Raw genomic sequence first — 23528 nt, 5'->3', positions numbered from 1 at the left:
CGTGCCTTTGCACACTAGGGCTCACTCAAAAAGGCATCTCAATCAACTCGGTCCCCCTGCAATGTGTTACGAGAGCTGATGAAGACGGAGGAGGCCAAGTGTTGGGGAAATTGGGATGAGAGACGAGAAGAGGCTGCGGCGCAAGATTTCAGATGAAATGTTGGGCATCCAGCTGCGGTGCTAAAGAATCTGCCTCCTGGGTCTCGTCACACCTGTGTCACCCATCTGCACATGCGCGTGTATAGAGCATGAGTGGCAGATAAAAACAGCAACACTTCAAAGCTGTAATGCTTCCTTTTTTTATTTTTGAGCAGAATTTTTGGGACATACTGTTCACGATACCCTACGTTTCTGATTATTATAAATAAGTAAATCAAAATTGTGAATAATATTATTACCCAAAAACAATTTTTAGGCCTTCTGTTTTGATCACACTTAGAAACTTGGCCAGATTAGCATAAAACTCTGACTTAATGATTTATCAAATAAGAAATAAAGGTACAGACAACACCTTTATCATGAGCATCCAAGCGGTAAGAATGTATGATAGTGAAGGAAAATGGAAAGAAAGCAAAAATATTGTCTTTCATATTAAGATCCACCTTGTGAACTTCCTATGTGTGGCTCCAGTTTTTTTTTACCTAGGTCTACAAAGTCTTGTGTGTTTTGTGTCTGTCTTGCTACTGCAACCAAGAAATTTCCCGAATACGGGATGAAATAAAATTCTAATCTAATCTAATCTAATCTAATCTAATCTAATCTAATCTAATCTAATCTAATCTAATCTAATCTAATCTAATCTAATCTAATCTAATCTAATCTAATCTATACCTAATTTTGTTTGTCCCTGTAATCCCAACATGTATAAAGCTAAGCAATTTTTCGTATACTCCACACAAACAGGCTTGGGTGAGGTGATTACAAACCTGACCTTCAAAACTGAAAGAGGATTTCTAAGCACTTGAGCTACCACTACCCAAAAAAACCAAACAAAAAACCCAACTTGTGCCAATGTACTTTCAATGTACTTTCATAGAGGAAGAAAAGTTAAGCGATAAACAGAGAAGCAGTCTGAAACAGTTCATTGTGATGGATTCATGGGAAGAAGTGCCTTAGAAGGTCCTTCTTATTGACCTTGCCCATTTGGTTCCTCGGTATCTCGTCCACCAGAAGCAGGCCCGTGGGGATGGAGTAGGGCACCATGTGCTCTCTGCAAAGACATCCGCAATATGCACTTAAAAACAGGTCTGCTCTTCACTGCGGTGAGGAGATAGGCAAATACACACGAAGCTGAGAACGGCACGTGAGGACACACAACAATGTAGAACACTAGTGTCAATAATTGTGTGTGCATATTTGCGACAACAAAGACAACAGGAGCAAGAAACAATTGCACAACAAAGACGAGGCCTGTGGCAGACTAGTCCAGATAAGAAATGTCCTTCATCCTTCCCTGTAGCTTTTCTCGCTAATAATCCACATTTACCTTCCAGACACAGAACATTCCCGCGTCCAAACAAAACAACACAATCATTAAGAGATTATAAAAGAAATACACCCAAAAAATAAATACAAGTCAAATGGCAAAACAGCAGGCAGGGCTAATTAAAAGTGTTTTATATTTCCATACTGGGTGCACAGTTGTTACGTCAAGTCGAGTCGAGAGCCTGCAGCTCTTTTATTATCTTTTAACCTACTTTGAGCTCGTGTGTGAGTTGTTGTAAAGAGACCGACTCACACTGCGCTCTCAGCACGTCTGAGCAAAGTGTCACCGAGCACATGCCAATGCCTACACATCTGGAATGTGGTTTGCTGTTGCCACTTTCTTCGGGGCTGTGCCTGGGTCTGTGTATGCGTGGAAGACAGCGTGGTGAAACCGGGCACGTGTGATAGAGATTCAGAGTGACAGCTGCAGCCAGGGCACTGAAGAGTGAGCATCCAGCTACTTGTTTGTCCCATTTTATTCCTCTCTTCCTCCTGGTTAGCATCAACTCATCCGCTGGCGGGTGGTGGGCTGGAGCTAACCATCCGCAGGCTGCACCCCGAGTTGAACTGTGTCTGTGTGTGTGTGTGTGTGTGTGTGTGTGTGTGTGTGTTTTAGCCCCATTGGTCACTGACAATAGTAGCATTCTGCAAGTTGGACCAATAGGCTGTAACAGCAGCCCTGAACACACCACTGTATGGACCCCACAGCAATGATGCACAGATACACCCACTCACAGAAAATGCCTTTTTCAGAGACATAGTTTAAAGTCAAAGCTGTCAGACTTAAAACTTCAATAGAGACAAATTTGGTATATACAGTAACATTTTACAACACTATGCATGTGGATTTGACATTAGGATTGGGAATCTTTGGCATGAAGCTGATTCAACACATTTCCAAAGTAAGGTGATAGGAAAAGGAACAATACCTTGCCCATTTCTTCAAATCTGGGAGGGTCAAACTCTGACCGTCCTTGAGCTGAACCACTGCAGTGACCTTTTGTCCCCACGTAACATCTGGCGCCCCGATCACAGCGACGTCTGTGCGAAAATAAAATTGTCACGCAACAGCTACTATGGATGTTTCATTGTCATGTACTTGTTTCTTACTTGTTTATGGCATATAAACACTGTCTTCTCGTTTCATATAGCATGTAAGTAAATATTGAGTGTGGTGCGAATATTGCTCAGTCTCAATGCAAGTTGTTTCGAAATGAATGCCATTTTTTTTCAAATAATCATGTTTTAGCGCATGTAGAGTTGAGGGCATTGTTGAGACTCCTTCAGCTGAGTTTTACAGACATTCTGCCTTCAGACAGAAGTTGACCAACACACTTATATACCTGTAATGTCTGGATGAGCCAGCAAGTGACGCTCCACCTCGAGGGCGCTGATCTTATAGCCACCACTCTTGATGATGTCAACATTGGTGCGGCCCATGATCCAATAGGCACCTTCTTTAAATACTGCTGTGTCTCCTGTAAGACAAATAAAATACAAGAAAAATGCGTGCACAGATCGTAGAATTGGCAAATAAGACAACTCTTTGATAAGTTCTCTAAATTTGTTTCCCAGATGAAAAAAGCAGTAGCTTTTCCACTCTAATTTCCCTCAAGGTATGGGTGTGAGTGTGCATGGTTGTCCGTCTCCATGTACCCTGCGATCGGCTGACCACCGATTCAGGGTGCCCCCCGCCTCTGGCCTGGAGACCACTGGAATTGGCTCCAGCACCCCCGCAACCCTAATGAGGATAATGCGGTTCAGAAAATGAGATGAGATGAGAATGACCCCCAAATAAATGGAATACCCCAACAACAAATTGAGGTTCAATTAACCCCCCCCCCAAAAAAATGCAACTGCTTCCATAAAAAAGCCATTGAGTCACTCACTGCGCTCCATTACAATATAGCATTGATTATTAAGACCTGTTCAAATTAGCCGACGTCAAGAAGTCGGCATTGATTTGGATACTATGCAGTGGTCAGGAATCAATAGCGAATGATTTATGACTGCTGCAATACAATCGGATAGCCAATAAATAAAACATACTAACATTAAATTGACAGTTCCGGATGAATATTTTTCAAAATCATATGACTTGGATTGCCCTGGAAGCGGCACATTGGGACAGGTTTGCCTACACCACTTTGTCTAAGATTGAAAAACAACATAAAGTTACCAATTCTTAAAAAAAACATCCCCAGTACTATTACTCCACAGGAATGAACTGGTGATGATTACAGATGCGCTGAGATGGATTAAGTTGCTCTCATGTGATTGACTGATTAAAAATTTGCATTGAGGAACAGTCGGACAGGTGTGCCTAATAAAGTGGCCGACGAATATACAGGAACACACGCACACACACCATAAAGGCAGGATGTAGGGACAAAGCATACACTTTGAAGGGCTCAGCTGGTATAGGGAACAGTGAGCAGAGAAATGGGTCAGTACCGGAAGATGTTCTTTTGGCTTATTACAGGTGGTGCACCCACAGCTGTGACTGAGAAAAGGAGATGTGGGGTGGGTCGAGGGGGCAACATGAGTCACAATTGACCAAAAGGAGGCTTGTTGTGAGATCAGTGAAATATATCACACACAGTCCTTCAGCATTTCGAAATTGTCCACATAACATCCACATCGTGGACAATATTTTGACGTGCTGTACTCGTTTTAAAAAAACAAAAACAAAAAATCAATTCAAATATGACTTGGGCAGCAATGCTAGTTAGCCTTATTAGTTTTTTGGGCTTCCTCCCACATAAGAACGGGTTCTCAGTATGATGCGGCGTATACTGCCAACAATAATGAACAATGTTTAATTATTACCATTTTGATGGTGTCAAAACAATACAAATAATAGTGGAGTACTGCGTTAGATTGCACAGGTACAAGTAATGTTGTGGATGTGGAGTACACCACCCTTTATCAGACTCTCTTGCGCTCAACAAATACAAACAAATACACCTACCCCTGTTTTTCCTCACTAATTATTCATCCTTTCCTTGGACCTCTCCGAAGCATCTCTCATCACATCATCGGCTTCCTTCTCGCCACCTATCTTTGTGTCTCCTCCTTCCACTTGGTTCTATGCGTCTGCATCAATAGAGGGCCCATCTGCTCTCATACATCACGCACTTCATTTCAGTTTATTAGCTGGGATAAATCATAAATATTTCATTATACATCACGGGCGGCTGTCGCCTGCACACCGACAATTTATCACTGCTGCTCTCTCTCCCTGCTTGCCACTGTGACTATAAGCTTTCCAGTCTATTAAACAAGATTGATACAGAGTGTAAATTTAGATATCGGGAATTTCTTCACAGACCACTGCTCTGCACTGATAGGGCAGGGTAAGTGGGGAGAGGGGGGATTTGGGAAGATGGGGGGAAAGCCAAGGGGGAATGCGGGTGTTAACGGCAGTAAATGGGTTGTTACACTTTCTCCCTTTTTTTCTTACTCTTGGCTTTAGATAAACGATAAAGAGTCATCTTTGCACAATCTACTCTTACTGCAATCTGTTTTTTTTTTCACTTTTCTTGAATTTGCAGGAGAAAAACAAACTAAAAACAATCCCTTAGCTATCGACTTTGACTACACGCTTGTGTTATTGTTTTTTTTCTTGTGTTTGCAAGCTGAGGTTAATATATTCTGTAGTGTACCCTTCACTCTAAAAAAAAGTAAGAATGCTAGGGGCTAACCACAAAAACTAAATCTTATAAGGTGTTTGTGCTGAGTTTCGACTATTTTGCCAGGACTCTCTGACCTTGTCTCTTGGAGGGTAAATAATTCAAGCTAAAACAGCATGTTCAGAATGTGGCACAAGAGGGAATTTGAGAACAATGGCTGATAAAAACAACAACAACAAAAACCAATGATAATAGTAAAAAATGAGAATGTCAGAGATGTTGGTAACCGTGTTACTGGGCCAAACAAATACCAAAACAACAATCATACATATGGTTTAGACAGACAGTAAACACATAAACAACCACACATATTCAAACACAGACTCTCACGAGCACAGTTCTTCAGGCATCAGAGACTCCCACCATTATGCACCGTGGCGTCAGAGGAAGATATGGCCGAATGGCTTTCTTAATTAAAACGATAAGAAGCCTAATTGCACTGGGCTTTCATCTCATTCAGAGGCATTAACGAAAGTGAAGGCAAACAGTGGATAGGAAGAAAAAGAAATAAAAACAGATCAAGACTTCAACTAAAAAAGAAGGGCAGAGAAAGTTTCACTTTTGGGAAATTTAACTTGAAAAAGATCTGTGTTCAATTATACAGTAAATGCTTAAAAAAATCTCCAATCCAATGCATATTTTCAGCATTTTTATTCCCATATTGCCAAAATTATTGTCATCGCTAATTTTCTTGAAATATCATGATATCAATCCGAGGCTAGAGAGACCATAGATGGATATAATTTGCGTAGCCAGTGTGTATAAGCGGTTGAGCTATTGCCAGGAATGCCATGCCCATGCCAAGATGAACATACAGTAGACAGTGTCAATGGTCATTGCCACTTTAGTTTTTTAGGAAAGTGCATGTCAACACAGTAGTTGACATTGCAAGTGATATTTGGGACGAGTGTCGTACTTGTTCACACCGGGTAAGTGTCAGCTGGGTGACACTCCTCTTCGGGAGCGTACAAGTGGAACCATGGTTGCTCGCAGTACTCAGCAGAACCCACAGCAACAGTTCAAGCCAAATGCCCTCCATTACAGAGAAAAGAAGAGCCTTATCTCCTCCAAGACAAGCAGCCGAAATGCAAGCCATGCCTCTTTTCAGTGGGACTGTAAACACTTAGCATACATGAATATTAATGTTCTACATTAAAGCCCCAAAGCCAAGATGGAGGAGTTAATGAGGATAAATAACAGACAGCCAAAGCGCTGAAATCTCCGCTCTGACATTATTTATCATCCTTAACTTTTGTCACTGCTCCTTTTTTGGTAATTAATATCACACAAAACAGTACTTTGCACTTGGATGACTGATCTAATTTGTTTAATATAATGCAATTAAAAGAGCTAGAATTGCTTTATGGTAATGTTTCTGATGAGATTGCTTGCTCTCTGCCTCTTCACAAGCCGATAACAAGCTGAACTTGAGGATTGATGTCTGTCTCAGATCTGCTATGCTCATCGAGAAAGCGATTAAACCGCCACTTATTGTATATGCGAGTGCCTCTTTTACACTCAAACACACAAATCAGAATTGTGGAAAACATGAAAATTACACCTGAAAACATAAGACACACTGATTAAAATCCTCACTTAGGGCTAGCACTCTTTAGCTATGCTGCAAGCAATTACAAAGAACAAAAACAAACAAAACTCATGCCCATTACAGCAAACAATGTAAGATAATGGTATAGTATATTCCGGTACACGGTCGATTGGTCGCCGATCTTTTGGTCGCCGGTCTTTTGGTCGCCCGGAAGGTAAGTGATAATTACCATTTAAATAATTGCTCAAATCCCCTAAATACAAACTGCGAATTACTATTTAGTCATACTTAATGCCCTAGTAATTATTTGGCTAAAGAAAAGCTCCAAATTTCCCGGACTTTTATTATTTTTTGTTGGAGAACTTGTTAAGACCCTGACTAACATAGCTTCTTAAAGGGACAACACATGTACATACAAACTCTTATACACTCACACGTCGGCTCAGTGAAACTGCTCATGGCCATTGTTGGCTTTTATTGATGCGTAGACTGTGTTGTTTCACCTTGTTTTGTCGCCGGTCTTTTGGTCGTCGGTCTTTTGGTCGTCGGTCTTTTGGTCGCCGGTCTTTTGGTCGCCGGTCTTTTGGTCGCCTGTTGTCGCGGTCGGGGCGACCAAAAGACCGGCGAAAAAAGACGGCGACCAATCGACCGTACACACGTATATTCCCCTACTCCCCAAAGAAGGAAGAGAAAGAAAACAAACTTTAAATATTATAGAAAATGCATGAAAAAGTATGGAAAGTTGTTCAAAGGCGATATTAAACTTGTCAGCAGCCTGCTGATGAATTGATTATCGCAGATCAAATTTCACCATAGAATCATGTGCATATTATTACTTCCAACCGCCTCCCAAAAAACCTTGCCATAGGTGGATCAGTAAAATCCCAATTGATCACGTGTTTACTGGTGCCAGATCTGCATTATAATAAAATTATGTCATCCTTGATTCATGTCACGCCCGTCTACACAGGTTAGAAGTTGCAGTACATTGACAAGAACAAACCAGGAAGTTGCCAACAAAAAAGTTTGAATGAACCTAGTTACAAATTCCCGAAGAGAGCTGGCTAATAAATCATTTAACCAGTTTCCAAAAAAAGCCAAACGAGTAGTGTACCACTAGGAAACCCAGTACCATTCCAGGCTGATGAGCAGGCTGTAAATGTGTGGGAAGAAAGGTGCCTTTCAGCAAACTGCTAGGAGGACAGAGGGTCCCACTGGAAGTTTTGACATTTGGCTCGGGCGGACATAATGTGACTGGGGGTAAAGTGTGACATTGGGTTGACAAAATGAAGAGGAGAGAAGAGAAAAAGAACTCTCGGGCACAACTGAGCCATCAGAGAATGAATGAATTCTGCAGGAGCTTCCTATTAAATCCTTCTGGCCTACTGGCATTGTGGTACAACACCAGGCAAGTACACACACCTTTACTGCTAGATGCACACACAAAGTGTATCTGGCTGCGTGTTCTTAAGGACATGTCACATAGATTAATTTATAAGAATCAGAAAATGAGTATGACCTCATCTGTCAAACAGATACAAGAACAAACGGCGACCGTCACCAATTGCTTGATTTTTTGGCATTTATAAAATGAATGAATGAACAGCTAATTTAATCTTGGCTCATAATTGCTGAAAAGCATTACTGGTATTACGAAGGGTCAAATGTAATAAGACCATACAATGACTACAATAAACTGATCTATAATGGATTAAACCAAAACAAAATGAAAATTTCACACATGAATTCTCACTTGCTTTACCCTGCAGTGATCTAGTGTTTTACATAGTACATGCCGATATAAATATTTTTAAAGCCATTACTTCTTACTGAAATTTAACAACACAAACATCTATTCATTATAAAAAAAATGCTTCAAACTGCAAAAGAGTAGAAGAATGAACTAACGGAAACATAACCTTGTTGGACATAATCTTAATTATTGAAAAAATAGTTGATTGATTCTGTTAAGAGTAAAACCAAGATACAACAGCAAGTAGATCACTGTAAATATTCAGGCTCGCGAGGAATCGGTAACTATTAGACATATTTTTCATTTTCACCGCCAACAGTTTTTTGACATGGAAGTTTAAAATAGAAACAATTGTTTATCCTCACTTTCCCTTGCTTATTTACAAGTTCATTAATTTACTTATGGTTCAATTATCAGACGGAGATGTCGGGCTGTCGTGTCTATGTGCAACAACAACAGATGAGCTGTCATTTGGGAGTGCCGCATTGCTCCAGAAGGATGGACAGACTTGAGCAAAGAGCACAAAAAAGGGGTGTTAAAAAGTACGACAGAATCAATGTGCTTAGAGATGTTTGTGAGGTTGAGTGGAAAGAGGGAGCACTCGTGGGAAGGCGACAGCTTCCCTATAGAGCTGCCAGTCAAGCTTCACAGCCCACTCACACTAGTGGAGACACCTCTAGCCGGCTGAGGAGTTATTGATTTAATTCTCACACTCCTTTTCTTCTTGAATACAATGTTTTTTTTGTTCAATTTTTTCTCTTTTTTATTTTATCTTATTCTATTTTTTTTTTGCCGGTCAGCATCTTCAGTGAAGCGCTTTTCCATTAAAACTCACTCCATCTTGCTTGGTGGGTCTTGGCACCAAAGCAATGATTTTCTAAAAGTAATGAGTTCGTTCTTTGAACTCAACAATTCTGCTGGTTTATCGAATACAATACATTTTTGCCTGGCTTGAGGAAAAAAAAGGAGCCTGCAAGGTTTTCATCTTATATGTTGGTGTGCTGAATTCAGATTATGGAAGACTCATGGAGCACTCCTTCACAGTACAAATGAAGAGGATTAATGTAATGGTATTTATAGCTACTGCTATTTATAGATCATGCCGTACACTTTATCTTATGAGCAAATCATACAGGAATTAGATCTGTAGATGTTCTCCATAGTAATCCATGTAACAATTATTGCATCTGATATTAGATACATACATTTTTAAAGTAATTTTGTGTGCAGCTAAAGATTCCTCACTGCTGAATGAATGACAAGTGAAAATGAGAAGAAATTGGATGGACAAAAACAAGGGACTAAATACATTGAATTATTTTCTATAATTGAACTATTGCTTATAAGAGAACGGTGCGAATATGTATGGCTTCAGAGCCAATAAGTAAAGAGTTGTAGATTTACCAATTTACTCTTTCGGAAAAGAACAAGTATTCATCTGTTTATGTAGAGCATCCAGTCACAGAATCTTTTTCAGACTGCAAAAATTGCTCCCTTTCATCACACTGAAAAAGGTGGATGATGCACAAGATGAATACAACACATCTTAGTTATTTGTGGAGTGGAATAGGAAGAGACATCAGCCATTTTTGGCGTGATGCCAGATAAATTTTAGACAGTGTAAAAACAGCTCAATGTGACAGTTGAGAGTCAGAGAACTGTGAGGACCAGACAGAGAAAGCTAGTCTGTGATTCAGAGAGCAGGTGTGAGAGTGAAGTGAGGCATGAGCAAAGGCGAGAGCAAACGCTAAATGAACAATGTTAGCACCAGTTTTGCAATTTTACATGTAGTGATTGGCCCAAGCAGCATGAAATGTAAAGTATACATCACAGAATTTGGAGGGCAAGCTCGTACAAATTAATGGTTATCAGTGATTTGATAATCAGTTGGTGAAAATATCGTAATTGTAAGGTATCTGATTTTTTGGGGGTTCTCTTTCAACTACTGTTATGTTGTTGAAAAGCTCTGATTAAAATGAAATTTGTACTTTCAGAGTGACGGTTGACACACTGAAAAGGAGGGCTTTGTGTTGCTTATGATAAGATGGCAGAAGCCAAATGTGATAGATTCCCAAAAATAGTCAAAATCCTGTTCTCTGTAACAGGGATCAATTTTGAAATGCAACCATAGAATGAATTAAGGAATACATTAACATATGCCGTGAAAAGAATGGGATTAGCCGCAGCTAACAGCATACATGATTTAAACAGGGGGATTATGTTTTTATTGAAGGTTGCTGTGTTTAATTTTATTTATGATCTTAAAAACATTACAGTTGGAAAACTATGCCAGAAAAATAATTTTATTCTATAGATCGAAGTTTACAGGTCATACATTTTGGCTTTAATTTGACCGGTCTATAATATATACTTATGGATTTCTAAATAACTAAAAAGAAAGTCTGGTTTTTCAACAGAATCTTTAACGTGTTGCTTCGTTGCCAAGTATCTTGAAGTTGGCTCTACACTATTATTCTTAGGTTAACTGACAACTGCTAGTCGGCCAACTTTTTTCAATTCCACCTGAGACGCATTACATCTGGGTGTGTGTATAGATGGGTGGCTTGAGGTACTGACCAGTCTGTGGGGAGCTGATTGCCCAGGCTCTCATTATGTGGCCACTGGCTTTAATGGAGTGTGACAGCAGCATGCTGTGCTCTGGATCTCTGTCCTTCCAGGCTGCAAAGCCAATTAAACACACTCTCCTCTCCCAGCTTTGCACTCAAACACTCAAATATTGCTGTTTTCCAGCTCCTATCATCCACTAGTCATCCTCACCTTGTACTTGCTGGCTCTTTCTATCACCCCAACCACCAACCTCATCTTGCAGCTCTTTGCCTTTGACTTCTAGTCATGAGCATATCTATTTCTGATACTTTTGTGAATCCCAATGACATTGATATTGGAATTCTTTTTCTGCATACATATTTAGCCCAAGAGCATACTGCATGTGAAACATGAAAGGAGACGGGGATAGAATGAGCTCTGAGGAGACGTTTTTGTTACCTGTTTTAAACCAACCATCGTCTGTAAAAGACTCTATGGTTTCTTGGGGTTTGTTCCAGTATTCCCTAAAGACAGCTGGACCTCGGACTAGGAGTTCCCCTTCTTTTCCTACCAGACCTGGACGTCCCTGACATGATGAGAAAAAAAGCGAAAGACAAAGACAGTTCAGGAAATGCAAAAATTTGGATCAAACACAGACTTTTATGAAGTCTACGAGGTCCAAGGGTAGAATATATATATATATATATATATATATATATATATATATATATATATATATATATATATATATATATATATATATATATATATATATATATAAACTATGGGTAATTTAATAATCTGTGGCTAGAGTTTAGTTATGTGTAGCTACAGATTAGTCATCCTTAAAAGATGATGGTTTTCTTCGTGTTTGTTACAGCACTTCTTAAAACTTGTATAGATGCATTTATACTTTGACTTGTAAAACGCTTAAACTACTAAAGACTGAAAACCTAGATTTGCTCTAATCCAGTTGGAATAAAAGCTATGTCTACCATGTAGAGACATTTTAAGGACACGGATAACAACAATTTTAAGTCGTATCGGTAACTGTAACCAGGTATTTAGACAAAAAAAAAGCAGTACCGGGGAACCTATAGTAAAAAGACATCATTTTGAATTGCACTGTGTTTGATAATTAAAAGGCAAATTTTATTTTTGAGGATTATTTTGTACAACCCCAGTGCTCTTGGTCAATTCAAAATAATAAACCTTCCCAACATTTCCTTTTCAGTCAGAAGCCTATTTAGAACGGGAATTTAAACAAGCACATACAATAACATATCAATGACGTTAAGATGCCTAAACCACTTTCAAGAACTAAAATAATAGCATATTTGACGCATCAGTAACCTCGTCAAAGAAAATACATTATTTTCAACATCTTAGATTGATGAAACGTGAAGTAACAAATTGTGCAGATTTATGTAGAAAAAAATTAAAACTGAGAACATTTGGATCTCTGACAGGGACAAATTCATGCTGTTGCAAACTTATCTATTATTATGACGCAGGCCACGGCTACAAACTGCCGGCATAATCATAAACACTTACTTGAGTGTAAGTGTACCTAATGTAGTAGAGGGAAAGTATAGATTACCCATTAGGGCATCGTTTATATATTATTAACAAACGTTACCTACCTTACTCTCCCTGTGGTTTCCCTCAACCATTACAGTCTTGTTTGTGTTATTCATGACGATACGCACTTCCACACCAGGTAGTGGCAACCCTACAGCTCCTGTCACACACATGTACATCCCAAAAGACAGATGCACACACACACAAACACACACACACACACACAAAAGAGAAAAGTTGTAACATTGTTATAACACATATGCCATTAGTGGAAAAAACAACAACATCATATTAGTGAATAAAATTCCCCAGAATCAGTTTTTTTTCTCTGGGCCCAAAAGTTAATGTTTAATGATAAAACATTTTTCTAAATGGATTATACTATCTGAAATAATAAATCTTACACATACATTGCATACTGTGTATTATATGTACACTATTGTAAACCCGAGAGTAAGTATAAAGGTTAAATCTACAAATATATGTGAAATGAAAGTGTCAGATGGCTCAAACTATTCTATTCACAATATCTGATATCAAAATTTAAACAGTCTATAGCCAAAAGTACTAGGAAAAAAAAGGTCATTCTGTTCGTGTGCGTATGTTTGCAGTTTCTCATTACATATTTAAGTGAATATATTTGCAGATTATTCTACAAACAGTCACTACATGACATGACAAATCATACACTTAACACTTGATTGGTCTTAAATGAGTTTACACCTGCCTTAACGCCAGCTACTTATTTCCATTGCTTATATGCCCAAAAATCTTTCAAATAACCTTTACCAGCATTTTAGTGGGTTTAGAAGTGGATGCTTCTAAAAAAATAGGTTTCTCCACTGGTAACAAAAGGAGTAATGGAAACTATACATTTTGGAATGAAATATCACATTGTATTCCATTATTGCTATTTTCATTGTTAAGTACAATAAGTTGAAATTGAACACTTAACACATTTATCTTGGTGAATGTTGTTTTCTTATTAGTTGTGAAGAGAAAAATGTCAAAACAAGACAAATACAGGTTTAACATTGTTTTATCCATTAATTCATGAGATGCAATGGATAACGAAATGCTCGCAATTAAATATATAGTACTTATTACATTTCTGCAAGGGCAGTATGACCTATAAACACATACTGCTGTTTATCTATAATTCTCTAAAACTGTAAGACACAGTAACAAAAATAGGGCAGATAGATAAATGCCCTACATAGAGAGGAATGTATTTAAACAACAATAACAACAAAACTAAAACGTGTCATGAAAGTGTAAGAGGACCTGTTTTGAAAAGTTGGAAAGAACAAGAAATGCAATTTAATGGTATTGGCTGAATCTACTACTAATTTTCTCTGTGTTTCGTTTGGTTGCTATTGATCTTTTTTTTAACCTACTTTCAAACAAAACAAAAACAGCCCCACTCCAACACGCATCAAACCATGTCTGTTTTTATTCACACTTGCACAGTCTCTCTCGTGAATGTGCTCGTGTTGCTGTCAATCGCCCGCATCTTTTAAAAGTACTGCTAATAAACACCTGAGAGGAATCAATCACAACCTGTTCGTTTTTTTCTTCCAAACAACACACAACCAACAAAGAAAAAAGAACTTCATCCCCAAGAAGACACCAGACAACCTAAAAACTAATTACCTGTCAGTGGGAGGGGTGGCCAGGGAATGGTGGGATGAAAAAGTCGAGTGGTGGGAGAGGAGAAGGCGATGAAGAAGAGAGAAGCAAGCGTCTGATCTGACCTCATTTGCTTTATTTGTGCATGCGTGAAGGAGGTGGCAAGAATTTTGGATTTTACCAAACTATGGATCAGACCAAGATTTAAGAAATAACTTTGATGGTCTTTATCTCAACCAGGAAAAGAAAAATGGAAAGATCAACTTCAAATGGGACCCAGCACTGACTAGCTGTCACTGTTTATTTAGTTCTAAAAATCAGACAGCTGTATATACACTATTTAACTTACTACTAGGGGTGCAAATGACCAATTTCATATATGATATTACAAAGTCTGCTTTGGTTCAATTTGATACAAGGGCCTTTGAACGATGTTAAAAAGGATGGTATGCGCGTGTTTAGTGAAATCTTTTCCTAATATAGGACATAAAATACAAATGAATTTGTAGGTTTTAAAAAAATGGTTGCATAAACATTCCAGAAATATTAATTAAACCCATTTTTAGTAGACACTGCATGGATTAATTATTACACCTCTGGAATGGCATAATGTATAAAAAAACACTGCTCTACTGAGGAAGAAAAAAATGACATTTTCTCATGCCTATTTTACATTGTACTGCTGACAGAAGAATTGTCCTCAATTGACTTACTGTAATTTGAACACGTACGTATGGAAAGCTACGGAACCTGATACTGATGTGTGTTTCATTTGCTTGCGGTTGTGTGGATTTAGAGTGCAAGTACCTGGAGGCCGTGGTTCCTTCAAACGGTTGGACAATGCCATGCCAATTTCAGTCATCCCATAGCGTTCCAGCAGTACGTGCCCTGTGATTTCTTCCCAGCGGCGCAGAGTGGGCAGCGGAAGCGCGGAAGAACCAGAAACCATAAGTCTAAAGCAAGAAGGTTTTAAAACTGTCATTCACTGTCATATTTTGAATGTATTGTTGAGATTCATCTATTGTCTTAAACACGTCGTCAGCCCGTATGCACAAAAGGTTAAACTCTATATGGATGGGATCTTTCGTTGATCCTAAAATCTATACCTGATCCTCTCTTTGCACAGGGCTTTGACAAAGTCCTTGACATGGGGCTGGGTGAAGTGCTGATCATAATACTGGATGAGTTTGGAGTAGATAGTTGGCACAGCCATGAAAACATTAACCATTGGTGCTTTGGAGCTCAGCAGCATCTCCCATACCTAGGAAGAGAACGAGACATTTTTTTAAGCCAACACAAAAGTGCATTTGTTTTTGTTTCTTTTATTTGATGCAACCGTATGTATACATGTGCATATATATGTATATATATGTATATGTATGTATGTATATATATGTATATGTATGTATATATATATATATATATATATGTATGTATGTATGTATGTATGTATGTATGTATGTATGTATGTATGTATGTATATGTGTATGTATGTATGTGTATATATATATATTTTGTATATATATATATATATATATTTCAGCAACACGCTTATTTTATTATTGATTAACTTATTTATTACCTATTTATTTATGTCTAAAATGTCTTTTCCTGTGTCTGTATTCTCACCCTCTTGCTACTGTGACTGTGAAATTTCCCAAATACGGGATGAATAAAGTTATCTAATCTAATCTAATCTAATCTAAAAATGGCAGGCTGAGGTGAAGGAAACCGCTTCACATTAAAGCTGCCAATGCACAAAAGGAAAAGGCAGGTTTTGAAAAGGTTACCGAGAGGAAAACAGCACACGCTGTGGGGCACGATTTGACACATTGGCCAGTTGAAGGGCCTTCCACGCGGCTACCATTGACAAATGCGCATTTTGACTGAATAGGACAGGCTACACATGCCCTTGCCCGCATATAGAGAAGCTGAAAACATACATCCATTTACGGAATGGAACGCTGAACAAGAAGCATATCCAATAAATCAATGCTGCTTATGTGTAAATAAAACATCATAAAAGAAAACATATGAAAAACACTCTGCCCCTTCTACCAGTGCTTATGCCTCACAGCAGCACCAACAATAGAAGAATGTACATACTGTATTACATGACTTTGAATGACATCAGTCTTAAATCCATCCTTACCCCTCTCAAGAAGACAAATAGTCCTCCCAGCTATCTCTGTCAACTTATTCAGTTTGTCTATATTCATTCTACCTTAATTTACCAAGTACTCTACTTCCTTCATGTCTCTGCTCACTATCGCTGATGTCTCTCTCCCTCACCTAAACGCATGCATGCATCAAGTTAATGGCATCACCACTTTTCACTGAGCCACCTAGATGAATCTTTCCATCTGACTTTCCCTCACTGGGTAAGTGGGCATACAGTAAAATCAGATATACTCGGGCAATCAAATACTAGTATAGAACTGGACTTTCCTCTATTATGGTACGATCAGAACATAAAATCAGGGTACATATATATAATATACAATCAAAATGTACATTCTACTCCAGACAAATCCGGTTATTAAGGCATATACGATTATTATTTTTTGGTGATGAAATAGTATTCTTCTTCCACCATTCAGGTTCCATTCTGCTTATCCACAAAGTGCTGGACCCTACCCCAATTGACTATGGGCAGCAGGCAGGGTACACCCTCAATTAGTCAGAAAACAAACAGGTCTGGTTAAGTAGGTACATGTGCACTTAGTAGGCAAGCCCGCAATGCGAGCCCACCACTCTTAATTTTCTCTTGCCGGCCTTACTAAAAAAAAACCTCAAAACTGGTTTGGCCAAGAAGTGTACAAAAATAATACTGTCATTGCCACTCCAAAGGTCACACGTGGTATATTAAAGAGGACACAATTGGCATTTGGTAATGCACAAATCAGCTTTTGTTTTTGTTTGTTGCAAACACCACTTATATTTCCTTCCCTTTCCAACAAAGTAGTATAACAAACTTCTCAAAACAGTGTGCCTCCTACCAGTGGCTAGTGACTGGTGAATTATTAACTGGCTCTGACTTGACCACTGTAGGCACTGTCCATCAAGTCCAGTGGAGCGCTTCCACCAAGTCTACTAAGAACAGGAGCGGAAGGCAATTTATGTCCGTCAAAGAGCTAGCTTCCACCTCAGGGACAAGATGCAGTGGGAACCTAAATGCTTGGGCTGCATGCTGAACACCACAGTGAGCTGCTGGGACCTGCACTTAGGTAGGAGTGAAATACAAATGCTGGCTTTTCCAATAAAAAAAACATAGTGAGCCTCAGCGATGCATTAATAGAGTCTACTCGCTCACATGGCTCAAATCATGTTGGAATACGATTTAAAACATATAGATTGTTTTTCCACACTCCAAAATATGTGTTATTCTAACTAGTTAATACAAGTGCTTCTGTATATTAAATTATTTAATATCATTCCTTGCTATGCAAACGCCCGTAGGCAAGTAGTGAGTCACACTTTAAACAAGCATTTGTGTTAAAAAATATATATATATGGGGGAATAGATACATAATTTATCACAATCTATCTGAAATAAATTCAGCCCATGGAAAAAGAGCAAGATAAAAAAAATAGTGCTGCTTTATTCTGTCTTTAAATGGGTAACAAAGACCATTTAATTTGGTTTTGCACCAAAAATACACAATTTTAAAGATAAACATGCAGGCTTGCCTGGTTGAACATTCTAAATTGGCCTTAGTAATGAGTGTGAATGATTGTCAATCTACATGTGCCCTGCGATTGGCTGGTCCAGGGTGGTGCCCCAAGTCAGCTAGGATAGGCTCCAGCACCCCTTGCGGCCATTTTGAGGATAAGCAGTATAGAAAATGAAGGCATGTAGTTTAGGTGACAATGGAAAAGCTCATTGAGTCCAGCCAGTCTCTTATTAATCCTCCCACTTTGTAATACAGATTTGCATTAGAGTAAATCATTTTCTGGTCTTAAATATCCTTAAAACCTAAAGAAAGAATACAAATATTCTTAACGGCCAACGTGATACATTGAAAATACAATGACCCATCTTCATTGTGGTGTCAACAACAACGACATTTTGTACCTACGCCAGTCTCTTTGAAAAAGTACCGCCTGGCTTACCCTTCCTTCAGAGAATCTGAAGGATAAAACAAACAGACTATTGAGCATTTCATCAAGAGGTGTTGAGGTTGGGCAGGGACAAAGAAGCTTTTTTTTGTGATTGGGCTATGTGGTCTGTTACACAAGGTCAGAGCTAACAGTCATTCGAATACTGATGGTTATGGCTTCTAAGCAATGCTTTTCTGACAGATTCAAGTGTCCTTCAAGGGTCTGGGTTTAATATATATGCGATTAAGGCTCTTGAGATCCTAAAAAAAACGAAGTATGTTAGAAAACAGTTGAATCGTCACTCCTTTTGTATTCTTAAGAGACACCCTTGTTCCCCTCCTTTCTCAGGGCCAAACAAGCGCCATCATTCTTCAATGTCAGCTCATCGATTGATCCGCTGCTTAAGCTCTTACCGTGAGTCGGCATTGGTCAGATACAAAGCCACACAGGGCAATTAATCACTGGGCCCAAAACACTTAGTCTGACATGGAGTGAGGGATAGGAAGAGGGAACTGACAGAGGAGAGAGGAGGAGATGAAGCAAGAAGGGAAGAAAAGTAGAATAGAGAAAGAGAGACCCTGACAACCATGAAGCATTATAGGCAGGAAATCGGAGGGACTGAGATGAAGATTTCCAACGTTTAAACTGTAAGACGAAAGGCTGGAAAAAGTACAAATACTTTGTTGATGTACCGAAGAACATTTTTCAGGTATCTTTGCCAATATTTCTTCTTAATAGATATTGGTATCTTTTATTCCAATGTGAAAAAAAATCTTTTTACTACTTTCAACTTCTGATGACACTATGTAAAAAAGACTCAAATAAGGAGACGTCCTTTCAACTGTGATATACAAATCTGAAAAAAATTAAACACATTATTTTCATAAATTTCCTGTGTTTTGTATATAAAAACAGATGTTGTAATAGTGTTTGAGCTCAAAGTGGTTTAACGTAAAATATGAAGTTATCTTTGGTGCGAGAGGTTTTTTTTCAAGGTCATTTTTGTGAGTTTTAGTTAAAAGTTTATCATTTATAACCCCCAATCCAGACCTGTTTCCCATTTAAAATCTGTGCCATACTCTTAAGTGTAAAATATGACAATGCAACCTTGACTGTTGAATAGGACGAATCAAGCTCAGCAGTTTGAACATTAAAACTATTATTATTATCATTGCGTTCAATTAAATTACAGGTAGAACATGATCTGTGGACGATTGTAGGCTGCTTTTATTTTGGTTTAACACAATGTCCTAGTTTCATTGCAATTGGGGTTGTTCATTTGTCAGCTATTTTATCACTGGTACAGTATCTGTACCCAGTAGAGCAGTTGTGAAGAAGTACATGTGCAAAGTGAGCATATACTCAACCTTTTGAGGATTGAATTCCGGCAACATGACACAAGTAGCGCCGACCCAGAGAGGACACAGCAGCTTGTTTACGATGCCATGCACATGATGGAGCGGCAGTGTGTGAAGAATGACGTCGTCTTGGGACCACGCCCACTCGGAGACCAGACACTGGACCTGTGAGGAAGTCGGACAGAAAGAGTTACTACTTCATTCTAAAAGGGGAAATTGAACACTTCCACATTCAAAAAAAGATAATTCATTGGTTTCATTGGAATTCCTTGCAACAGCAGCATTGAAACATGTTTGGAATCCAGACTGCAGTCTTAAAAAATTGAAGTTATCATGATTCAGGACATGAAAAATAATACCTAGTGCAGTTGATATAATTAGGTCAATGTTGCTCGTTATTAATTGTTGTCTATTGGGAGTTTCGAAGTGCTTACCACTTGTCCTCTGGGCCGACTACAATTACATTAGTATCATAATTTAAAACCAGACAGATAAGTTTTTTCAAGAACTTGGAGAACTTGAAATTGCTGCGTTCCAAGTGCACACTCCTTTAATGATTACTTCACCACTACAGATCAAGTGGAGACAAATGAAGCTCTGACATCATTCAGAATGATTTGATTTTCCACACTAATGGACAAGTGGGTCAATTTCCCTTGAAAATATACAGAAAAATCTTTGGCAGATCTTTAATGGCATAAATTAAAGCTAATTAAGAAAGCTAGACTGGAACAAAAGAGGAATTATGCTAATCAAAGAGAGTGCGTGTGCACGTGTGCGTGCGTGTTGGAAGATGTCTACACAGTTCTTGAATTTAAAAATATGTTTTGGATTAATGGAATGATAAAGTGGACTTCATCTTCACACCTGACATTCTCTGAAAAGGTTCAAAATAAAAAAAATGTCTTTTTAAGGGTCTTTGAAATGTTCACTGATGTAAAGAATAATAGTTCTCTCACTCAATGCATTCAAATAGATATGAAGAAAGGATTAGTTTATTTATAGTTGATCATCTATAAAATAATTGATTTGTTGTTCATTATTATTAAGTGAAATGCCCTACTTTCTTGTGTATTCGTAATTGAAAACAATCTATCAATTGTTCAGTAGGATTTTAAGTAGTATACCTGATTAAAAAAAAATTGCAGCCTTGGTAGAAGGTGGTGGTGACATTTTTGAGAAAGGATGACGCAGATAATGAAGCAAATGAGGACCCCACTTGTAAAAATTACATGATAACTTTGCTCACGTAATGTTCCATAATTGAAATTCTGCAAATTATTATCTTCCCAACAAAAGCCCTTTTCATTGTTTGTTATTCAATCATTTGACGTGTCACAAAAGCAAGCAAAGTCAATGTCAAAATACCTATTCTCGTGACAGATTTCTTTCCACGACGTGTTTTGGTTATAAACCATTGTTTATGTTTTGTTTTTTAAAAACAAAACAATGCTCTGCTGTTTTATTACTAAAGAACGAAAAATACATGAAAAAATAGCCAATTTTTCTGTATTTTGATACGTGCTTACATATAACAAAACCTCAAAGTGTCTGGCAATCTGGTTTACCGCTTTTAAAACAGTTGGCAGTTAGTGTATTAACTGGGTAAATACAATATTTACCATGGCTTGGATGCTGCCGTGCGTATGAAGAACACCCTTGGGCCTCCCGGTAGTACCACTGGTGTAAATAATCATGGCCGGTCGGTCAGCCCAGTCTGTACTGGCCTCCTCCAAGTCTTGAATGTCACTGTTGTTTAAAGTGCTGAGTTTTGAAGTAGGGGGAAGTATCAGACAAGGCAGAGCCAGTTTCTGTGCCAGTGGCTCCAGGGTTTCAGCGTAGGGATGCCCCAACACCACCAGCGCACTCTGAGAGTCTGTGATTATGTACTCCAGTTCTGATAGTGGGTGGTTTTTGTACAGTGGAACCGCAGTCCCGCCACTCATCCAAGTAGCCCACTGGGCTACTGTATAGGAAGCATCATTAGCACACAAGAAAGATATTGGCTTGCCTTCCAGCCTTCCAAAGTCGGAGTGGAGTGCATCATTGATTCTCCTTGCAAGGCCCAAACTATGAGCATACAACTGCTTGTAGCTGTGACTGCAACTACTGTCTATCACAGCTGTCCTGTCTCCAAATGCTGGAGCTCGAGCAAACACCGGCTTCTGGTTTATCCTTGATGATGGTGCCGTCGTCCGTGTATAAGCTTTCCTCTGGACTACATTTATTAAAAAACTCTTTAGATTGGAAGACCAGAAGTTATTACTATCAGTGGATTTCCGGTGACACTTCCACTTCAGGGAGTGGCGTGCGGTGAAAATGCTTGACAACATGATTTACTCAAATTTGTTCAGATTATCCAGACTTTTATTGTCACGATGGAAGTCATCTCTTTTTTGAATGTATGCACATCAGAATGAAACTTGATTTGAGGAATTAGCATTTGAAGTTGGTGGACAATTTCTTGATTCTTCTCTTCATCTGATCAGATAAAAACATGAAACATATTATTTCTAGCTGGGGTAATTAACTTTCTACTATTTTGTGTTTAAAAAAAAACAATTATACTAAATTATATACTAAAATCAGGCCGCCCGGGGGGGCGAGTGGTTAGTGTGTGAGCCGCACAGTTCTAGGGTCAAGGGTTTGATCCGAGGTCAGTCCTCACTGTGTGGAGATTGCATGTTCTCCCCAGGCTTGCGTGGGTTTTTTCCGGGTACTACGGGTTCCTCTCATTACCCAAAAACATGCGGTGCAGGCTGGTTGAACACTCTAAATTGCCCCTAGGTGTGACTTTGAGCGTGAATGGCTGTCCGTCTCCGTGTGCCCTGCAATTGGCTGGGTACCAATTGAGGGTGTCCATTGGCTCCCGTGACCCTTGTCAAGAAAATGAATGAAATGAATCCCAACACTAATGAAGAGCATAGGTTTTTAACTACTGGCTCTTTACTCATTCATTACCGTAGATGCAATCCTGGCAGTGGTAACACAATGCTAGCCCTGCCATCTCAAATGTACTAGAAATCTATTGGCATCAGTGACAGTAGATGTTTATCACATCACCTTTTTTAGAACTGGTTGTCTGTCAATAACAAGGGACAAAAAGACAAGTGGGCATTCACACTCACATGGATAGAGAATTTAAAGTGATCAATGAACCTAACATACATGTTTTGGTGAATAAGGAAAGTAGCAGGAAAAAATCAGACAAAAGCTTAACAAGTTAGGCAGATCCAAACTCCACACGGGGAAGTCTAACAATCAAACCCAAAACCTCAGAACTGTGGGGCAGAACCATGTGTTAGTTCCAGTAATAAACACTGATTAATTATGTGTTATTCATCTAAAGCTGTACACAAATAATTAATAATAATAACAACAACAATAATAATCATAATGATAATAATAACAACAATAATATTATAATAATAACAATAATAATACGAATAATATGTTTATAATAATAATGAAAAACAAAAAACGAAAGATCTCCTGAAATGATGCATTATTATTTGGATAAAGTATATTAGCTTTGATGGCGGAGGTCTGTGTTGAGGTATTTCACGATTAAGGTGATTTCCCAGACTAAATGTTACAACTGTTTACAGTCCTTCCATTATTATATTATTATTTCGGGCCAGAACAAAATATGCACGACGACATTTAACTTTAGAGAAATATTTTTTCTCATAAAGACTGCGATCTTTAATGTGACAAAATATATTCGCTGTTGACCTGCCAACTTATACAGTACAATTTTGTTTACCTTACCCTGGAAGCCGGCTTTCTTATAGAGAAGGAGAGTGTAACCAATTATCGTGCCGGTCAGAAAC

General features: G+C 38.6%; 1 protein-coding gene across 2 annotated transcripts; it reads right to left on the bottom strand.

The window, feature by feature from the left end:
* Nucleotides 1-678: 678 nt before the first annotated feature.
* Nucleotides 679-23513, bottom strand: acsf3 (acyl-CoA synthetase family member 3). 2 transcript variants are annotated; one of them, XM_077588338.1, is made up of 10 exons: nucleotides 23467-23513; nucleotides 21318-22176; nucleotides 19705-19860; nucleotides 15343-15497; nucleotides 15044-15189; nucleotides 12670-12767; nucleotides 11486-11612; nucleotides 2829-2963; nucleotides 2415-2526; nucleotides 679-1210 (listed from the first exon to the last, which is right to left on the bottom strand). In XM_077588338.1, exons 2-10 carry the CDS (start codon nucleotides 22026-22028, stop codon nucleotides 1096-1098), a joined length of 1755 nt encoding a protein of 584 aa, XP_077444464.1. In that variant the 5' UTR covers nucleotides 22029-22176; nucleotides 23467-23513; the 3' UTR covers nucleotides 679-1095. The 2 variants fall into 2 exon arrangements, with proteins under 2 accessions (XP_077444464.1, XP_077444473.1); XM_077588347.1 differs by having other exon boundaries at nucleotides 23462-23479.
* Between the last annotated feature and the right edge of the window lie 15 nt (nucleotides 23514-23528).

The sequence above is a fragment of the Stigmatopora argus genome, chromosome 2 (assembly GCF_051989625.1).
Source record: "Stigmatopora argus isolate UIUO_Sarg chromosome 2, RoL_Sarg_1.0, whole genome shotgun sequence".
NCBI lineage: Eukaryota > Metazoa > Chordata > Actinopteri > Syngnathiformes > Syngnathidae > Stigmatopora > Stigmatopora argus.
The sequence above is the reverse complement of the archived record's forward strand: the minus strand, read 5'-3'. Positions and strand labels throughout refer to the sequence as shown.

Excerpts from the sequence above, each read along its gene's own strand:
- acsf3 (XM_077588338.1), bottom strand. The coding sequence starts at position 22,028 with ATGTTGTCAAGCATTTTCACCGCACGCCACTCCCTGAAGTGGAAGTGT. Across the intron at positions 15,190-15,342 it reads CTGTGCAAAGAGAGGATCAG|ACTTATGGTTTCTGGTTCTT; the intron begins GTATAGATTTTA and ends TTCTTGCTTTAG. Across the intron at positions 12,768-15,043 it reads GAAGGAACCACGGCCTCCAG|GAGCTGTAGGGTTGCCACTA; the intron begins GTACTTGCACTC and ends TGTGTGTGACAG.